At 48.4% G+C, this 7,341-nt stretch overlaps 1 protein-coding gene and 1 long non-coding RNA gene across 2 annotated transcripts; one reads left to right on the top strand and one right to left on the bottom strand.

Moving 5' to 3' along the window:
* Positions 1–774: 774 nt before the first annotated feature.
* On the bottom strand, positions 775–1,260 carry LOC140217332 (protein GVQW3-like). The gene has a single exon (XM_072287839.1). It carries the CDS (start codon positions 1,258–1,260, stop codon positions 775–777), a length of 486 nt encoding a protein of 161 aa, XP_072143940.1.
* A 2,065-nt stretch (positions 1,261–3,325) lies between these two features.
* On the top strand, positions 3,326–4,541 carry LOC129388223 (uncharacterized). Its single transcript, XR_008615253.2, has 2 exons — positions 3,326–3,612; positions 4,342–4,541. It is a non-coding gene; the product is annotated as an uncharacterized lncRNA (long non-coding RNA).
* Positions 4,542–7,341: the final 2,800 nt, after the last annotated feature.

Here is a 7,341-nt window from a genome sequence, read left to right as displayed (position 1 = left end):
CTCGACCGACCTTTCCTTATTGGGTAGCGTGGCGTTGTCGGCGGGCTGCAGGCATCCGGTGGACCATGGCGACCGAGCAAGGGCGAGACGACGATTTGCTAGTGCGAAACTTGCACTGTTTATTCAAAGGTAGTTGAAAGAAAATAAGAAGAGAATGAAGTATCAAGTATGAAGTATATCACAAGTACATTTCGGAGCCCCTTAAATAGGCTCTCTACAATCGTGTGGGCGGGATCTTGCTTCCATCGATGACACGTGACAGGCACAGGGAGAAGGCCCCTCCTCCTGCAATACCGAGCACGGGACGGAGAAGTCGATCCTCTTTTCGAGGAATCCGGGGAGAGGGTCGGGTGAGTGACCTCTCCGGTAGAGTGGGGTCCGGCCATGAGAGGGGAAGGGAATGACGTCTCACCCACGGTGCCCGACCAAGTTGAGAGGGGAAGGGGATGACGTACCACCCACGGTGCCCGACCAAGTTGAGAGGGGAAGGGGATGACGTATCACCCACGGTGCCCGACCAAGTTGAGAGGGGAAGGGGATGACGTCTCACCCACGGTGCCCGACTAAGTTGAGAGGGGAAGGGGATGACGTCTAGCCCTTGGCGTCCGGCCATATCTAACAGCGGACACGAACAATGCGTTTTCGCAGTCTTTTGAGGACTTACACGTAAGAAACTGCATTAACTGTTCGTCCGGGCGGTACAAACTCTTTGTGGATGACTCCATGTCGATCAAAAAAGGAAATGATCATGGACTTTTGCTTGGATTTGCTCATTCATGCTTTCTTGGGACGTGGCGAAGAGGGGGTGTGCCATTCTGAGCTCTGCCGCTTGCTCTCCTGGTTGTAATCAAACACCCACGTCTCGTCAGCGGTCACTACATTGTCCAAAAAATAGGGGTCCTCATTCACATGATGAAGAAGATCCTCACCGATCGCTGTCCGGTTGGCTGTTTGCTCCTCTGACAACACTCGGGGCACGAACTTCGCGCACACTTTCCACGTGGCTAAGTTTTCTGTCAGGATCTCAAAAACTTGGGTTTGAGGAACGCTCAAGTCATCAACAATCATTCTGATACTCATCCTACGATCACTGTTCCATAAATTTTTCACTTGCGACACATTTTCGTTGGTCTTGCTGGTCGAAGGGCGTCCGGAGCTGTCGTCGTCTTCCACTCTTTCCCTACCTTCTCGGAACAGCTTGTGCCACTCAAAAACACCTGATCTACCCATGGCAGCATACCCGCAGGCCTCTTTAATCATGCCGTGAGTCTGTTTGCCCGTTTTACCAAGCTTTACACAAAATTTGATCGCGTATCGCTGATCCAGTAAACGCTCCAGTGTGTGTGTGTGTGTGTGCGTGCGTGTGTGCGTGCGTGTGCGTGCGTGTGTGTGTGTGTGTGTGTGTGTGTGTGTGTGTGTGTGTGTGTGTGTGTGTGCGTGCGTGCGTGTGCACGTGTGCGTGTGTGTGTGTGCGTGTGTGTGTGTGTGTGTGTGCAAACTCTGCATGTATGCTCATTAGGCGCTAACGTACGCTTTCTCCGCGCCTCAAGTCCACAGTGCGGGCATGACTGCTGGTGTCTCTACAGAATCGAACGTTTTTTCGTAAGCTAGGGAGGCCATGTATGGGGTTCCGCACAACACAGAGGCTGGCAGGAAGATAGAGACTTGAAATTATAAAGCATATAGGACGCACTTGGACATTTATTTCAGGAAACATGAATAATAAACGTGTACTAGGTGACGCACTGGGTACAGTATGTAGACGCAACCAACTTCTATTTATATGAACTTCATTTGTATTTATGTGCGCTTGTGTTCAAACATCTGTATCATGCTCATCTTTGTGCGCCTTGTGTGATGAAGCCCGGTTTTGAGCTGCTGCCGCTTCACCCCTGGATGTACCATGCAAATCCTATCTGGCTTCATTTCTATTTGCACATGGACTTTCCATATATTCCCTTCAACTGCGTCTAAATACGGCCACGTCACTGTTTTGAGTAATGTACATTTTAATATAGACTTTCTCTGCTGTTCTCACTGCGTCGTATAAATGGCTAATCACATTGCCCTGTTTATCACTGGTTGTCGTACGTATCATGTTACTGCCAATTTCATGTCTCATTCTTCCTTCGTTTGTAGTACTTCCTCAATTTTTTCCCAATCTTACAACTTCTAATGTCACTTTCCGCGTGTTGATAAACGCACGGTTAAGTTTTGTGATTACGGGGCGGCGAAACAAATTCGCACTTTTTTAGTTTATATTTCCTGTTGGGCGGGGGCGGCTTTGCTAGTGATGTATGTGTTCGCTATTACCATTTGCCTGTGCCTGCAGTATTTTTTTTTTTTCAGAGCCTCTAGGATGCGAACTGCTTTGTGCACGGGATTCGGACACAAAATTCGAGAGAAAGCTCTGGCCAACTATGGCTAAAAACGAGCCATGCTTCAAAGTGGATCCACTACGTCGTTTTCCACTTTTTCCTTCGCATCGGTCTTTCGGAGTATTTCGAAAACAGACTTGAGGTCGGAGCAGGACGCACACGATTGTATCATTGGAGATGGGAGCCACCAACGGCATAGTTTTCTTGGGAAGGAGAGCAGAACACTTAGACGGACGCATCAGAAAAAAAAGGGGGGGGGAGGGCAATAATGGCCGCGTGGTGACACCAGATATCGTATGCTTCGTACATTCTGCGCTGAGCGCGATCGAACGCGCTTTCATTTGCAACAGGAAACGGATGTCGAAGAAAAAAAGCCGTGCTTGGCAATGTCCCTTTAGCGTTGTTTTCATTCCAGTGAAGAGAAGCGTGCTACTTCAGTGAGGCATCGCCTATACGCGCGGGTGAATCAAATCCCCCAGAGTAAGCGACCCTTAGTTTACTTCTCGCAAGACCATGACACGCGAGCACAGGACTCGGATATATTCACTGAGAATTTTCTAAGCGCGTGCGTAACGCAGTATAGCGAAAGTAGAGCTCGGTATTTGTGGCCGTCGAACAATTGTCCGCCCTGCTTCTCAAGAAGAGACAAGACGAAGACTGCCTAGCGGCCGAATGGCGCCTGCGGACGCGCCAGCCCCGTATTCGGCGCATGTCGTGCGACCGGAACCGCGCGTAATATCGTCAAACAGTGGCCGGCGATGCGTGGCTGGGGAGCGAGTTGCCGAAGAGCGATGCGCACTCCAACCCGTTCGCCCTCAACGACAGGTTCCTCGAATGGGCGCAATCTTAGGCCGACGCAGTCCTCTCCCAACAGCCCTTCCTCCGAAACTTCGGCGCGGCGGAATGTGGAAACCAATCACGCAAAGCGCTGACACCGGCCACCCGACCAGACCGGGCGACGATGTTTCGTGTGTTGCAATACGCGGTGGATGTCGCGCACTCGACCGGAGTGGCGCGATGTTGTTGGTGGTGTACACCGTGTGCCTGATGTCTCCAATAGGGCAAACACAAATGTTGCCAGTGATGCGGGGACAATTGTGAATACGGTATACTTGCGTTCGGGCGTCGAACAAATACGGTGAGGAAGCGGCTGCGACCACTATACGTTTATGACAGCCGGGGAAACATCGCGTGTGCATTGCAGCTGGTCTTGCAATGGGAAAACGAATGCAAGGTAAACACCACACGATGTTTTGTCGCAAGTGCGAGTGCGTGATAAATAACCAGTTCGTATTCAGAGTACGCAATCAGCGCGTCCATAAGCGGGCAACACAACGAGTTGCTTCCCACTGCGTGCGTGCGTGCGTGTGTGTATGTGAGTGTGCGCGTGTGTGTGTCGCCAAAGTGGTCGCCGGTCACATCAGTTTTTCTTTCATTTTTTTTTACCGGTTAATAAAAAGCAGACGAACAAAAGAAAGCTGGCCTTTTGGCAGCAAGCTAGCTGGCGCCCCTTTCATTGACAGTAGTGTTGGCCAAAAGTTCCTCTCTTGTTTCTCCACTTGATGTGTGTTACTCATGCGTACATACTACTACTACTACTACTACTACTACTACTAATAATAATAATAATAATAATAATAATATTATTATTATTATTATTATTATTATTATTCAGAACCTTATACGGTTACAAGTGGAGTTACTCAAGGGTCCGTCCTGGACCCTCTTCTTTTCTCGCTCTTTACTAACGACGTTTCGGCAGTCATTCAAAACTCTTCAATTTCGTTATGTGCTGATCGCGCGAAACTTCTCAAAGCGGTAAAAAAATGTTGTTTGCGCCACTCTTCAGAAGGACACTGAATTTTGCGGCATGGTGCGTCGGAAGTAAGCTGGTCATAAACGCATCAAAAACCAAAATTGTAAGCTTCACGCGGAGGACTAACAGGACCTTATTTCCCTACAGGGCTAAAGACATTCTCCTGCCAAGAGTTCACGGAACAAATGACCTTGGAGTGTACTTCGAAAGCTCTCCGAATTTCTCGCCCCACGCTCAACAGACGAGGCAGCGTGCACTTCGAACGCTCGGCACAGTATGTCGGGTGAGGAGAGACTTCAAACAACCTGGGCCATTTGTAACTTCAATATAAAAGCGTATGCCTTCCAGTTCTTGAGTACGCCTCCGTCGTTTGGGGAGACACTTGTAGGTCTAATTGTGAACTTCTCGAAAGAGTGCAACAAAAGTTCACATCTATGTTTAAACATCGATTCTGTCAAAAGCCTTCCATCTCCATAGAGCTAGCACAGGTACTCGCGTTATCTACCCTCACCTGTAGACGCAACAAATCGCGTGTTATTTTATCTTCACAAATTAGTACATGGAAAAATGTGCTGCTCGAACTTGCTTTCTACAATGAGCGCTTTTACATTCCGCGGAAAGGCGCAAGGAAGCTGCGCGTCTTCCAGCCTTCAGATTTCTTGTGACCCTCGTCTAGAGTGCAGGTGACATACAACGCCCACTCTGGGTGTCTGGATATCTGCATACCTAATTTTAATATTTTCTTGAACGGAGTTACAGAGCAATTGCAATAAGTGAACAAAAACTCCTATATTTGTTGCGTGTTCGGTCATTCTGTAATCCGTTCTTCTGTTTCTCCACTTTTGCTTTGTATTCTCTTCGTGTACACATTTTATGCTCTGTTAAAAACTGTATTCGCGAAATTATTATTTTGTGTGTGTGTGTGTGTGTGTGCGTGCACTGTTTTACCTGTGCATCGTTTGGCCGAGTACGTGCGCCAGCACCAAGACGTTCGAGGTTGTTCCTCTGGGCACTTTAATAAAATCATTGATTGATTGATTGATTGATTGATTGATTGATTGATTGATTGATTGATTGATTGATTGATTGATTGATTGATTGATTGATTGATTGATTGATTGATAAGCGACGTGATTATTAATAATAATCACGGTGCTCGCCGTGAATAAGTTCTCTCTGCTCTCTATCCCGATGTTGGCGCAAAAGTAATCAGATTCTCGGAAGCCGAGAGAGAACCCGAGCGGAATGTACGTGAGTCCACTGCGTCGGCGTTCTGGTGCAGCGCCGCGACAGTGCGAGCGACTGCAGCACAGCGAACACGAGTTTCGGCTGCGTGAATGCGATGCCCGAAGGGTCACACCAGTCACATGTCAGATTCGGAGCGCGGCGTCGCTCACCACGAACCGAGCAAATTTCCTCGAGTACGGATCCGTGGAGACGACAGAGCTTCGGCGGTGGGTGAGCACGTTTCAGGGTTCGCGATCATCGTTCGTTTGCGGTGCTTTTTTTATTACCATTATCGTTGTTTACTTTCTTTTTTCCCCACTTGAGACATCGGCACACCGTCACGTCTCGACAGGCGGCGCGTCCGCCAAGGCGACTGCGCGCAGCAGCAAACGCGTACGTGTCTCGGTGGGGCGCGCGATAGGGTTCAAGCGCGCCGACAGCGTGGAGGAGGCCTCTAAAAACGGGGCATTTCCGCGCGGAATCGACGGCGCCGTCCGGGAAGGCGCCGCCAGTGAGCGCCGAGTCCACAAAAAGGACAGGACGAGTCCGCGCGACGGAAAGAAAGGCTTAAATATACTAAAGAACTGGAGCAGAGAGAACAAAAAAGAGATGCGGGCAAGCTTCAGCGAGGATTGGGGGGAGGGGGGGGGGGGGGGGGAGAGCAGTCGCACGCAGAGCGCCGCCGTCGACGCCGTAGTCTCCCGCAGGGGCTCTTGCTGTACCCAACACGCTCTTGCGTCAGCCGACCGATATGGCGCGAGCGAGCCACGCCGACTCGCCGCGCGCACCGTTACGCTACCGGCATCCTCCCCGTGGGAGACGTGAACGTGAGCCTGTAGCGCCTGCGGTGAGGCAGAAGCACCCTGATCGGGTATCGGCGTCACGACGAGGGGATATATATATATATATACATATATATATATATATATATATATATATATATATATATATATATATATATATATATATATATATATATATATATATATATATATAAAGGAGAAATTGGTCAGGCTACCTTGCAAACGTAAAGCATTTGAGCGATGCTACGAGGTAAAAAGAACAGGTGTTTACTTTCAAGTTTGAAACAAGCGACGACCATCACTATAGCATAATTGGTACTGCATCGCACGTATAATGCAAAGGTTGTAGGTTAGGTCCCCACCGATGGCAAGTTATCTTTTCGTCCATTTTCATTGCCATTTCCACCCGCCCACTTCATTATTTTCTACATTTCAATTTCAGCCATAGCTAATTCCCCTGTGGTTTCTTTGGCTTCATTGCCTGCTGGCTTTATATGGTCGTTGATTAACAAAAATGAAGCTCCTCTGTTTTTTCTGGTCTCCTCCTCGTCCATTCAAAGCGAGGGTCTATATATATATACATATATATATATATATATATATATATATATATATATATAATGTGTGTGTCGCGGGGTTGATTTGTTTTCACTGGAATTTGTATATGCGAGTGTCCACTTGCGGCGCAGGTCTCACATGACACTTGCAGTTGCAGTATTGAGCATAAAAATTAAAATAAAAGAATACTCAGTCACTTCTTAAAACAGAACATCGTTGTCAGAAAAGTCAAGTATAATTAAGGAAAATGAGAATAAACAATTATGATTCGAAGTGCAGCGGGTGCCTTTCCAGCGTTTTACCCGAAGGCAGTTGGAAATCGGGACGTCATTGAAAGGGTGACCACAGCATGTTTGCCCTAGCTCCTCCGTTCATGCAGTGTACTTTTCTCGGCCTCTCGAGGTTTCAGCTGTAGCCGTTACCAACTGCTATATGCATCTTGCGAGACTGTGCCGAGTACTACGAAAGAATGCCGATACCCGACTTGGCCTTGTCGAAGCAGCCACTATAGTCCCGAGATCGATGCCGTGTGTGGCAGAGCTGATTGTTTCTTCAGTAC

This window comes from Dermacentor andersoni, chromosome 1 (assembly GCF_023375885.2).
Source record: "Dermacentor andersoni chromosome 1, qqDerAnde1_hic_scaffold, whole genome shotgun sequence".
NCBI classification, from domain to species: domain Eukaryota; kingdom Metazoa; phylum Arthropoda; class Arachnida; order Ixodida; family Ixodidae; genus Dermacentor; species Dermacentor andersoni.
Note: the sequence above shows the minus strand (reverse complement) of the source record. Positions and strands in the feature narration are given on the sequence as shown.

Bases quoted from the DNA above. Each gene is read 5' to 3' on its own strand.
- LOC140217332 (XM_072287839.1), bottom strand. From the start codon at position 1,260: ATGATTAAAGAGGCCTGCGGGTATGCTGCCATGGGTAGATCAGGTGTT.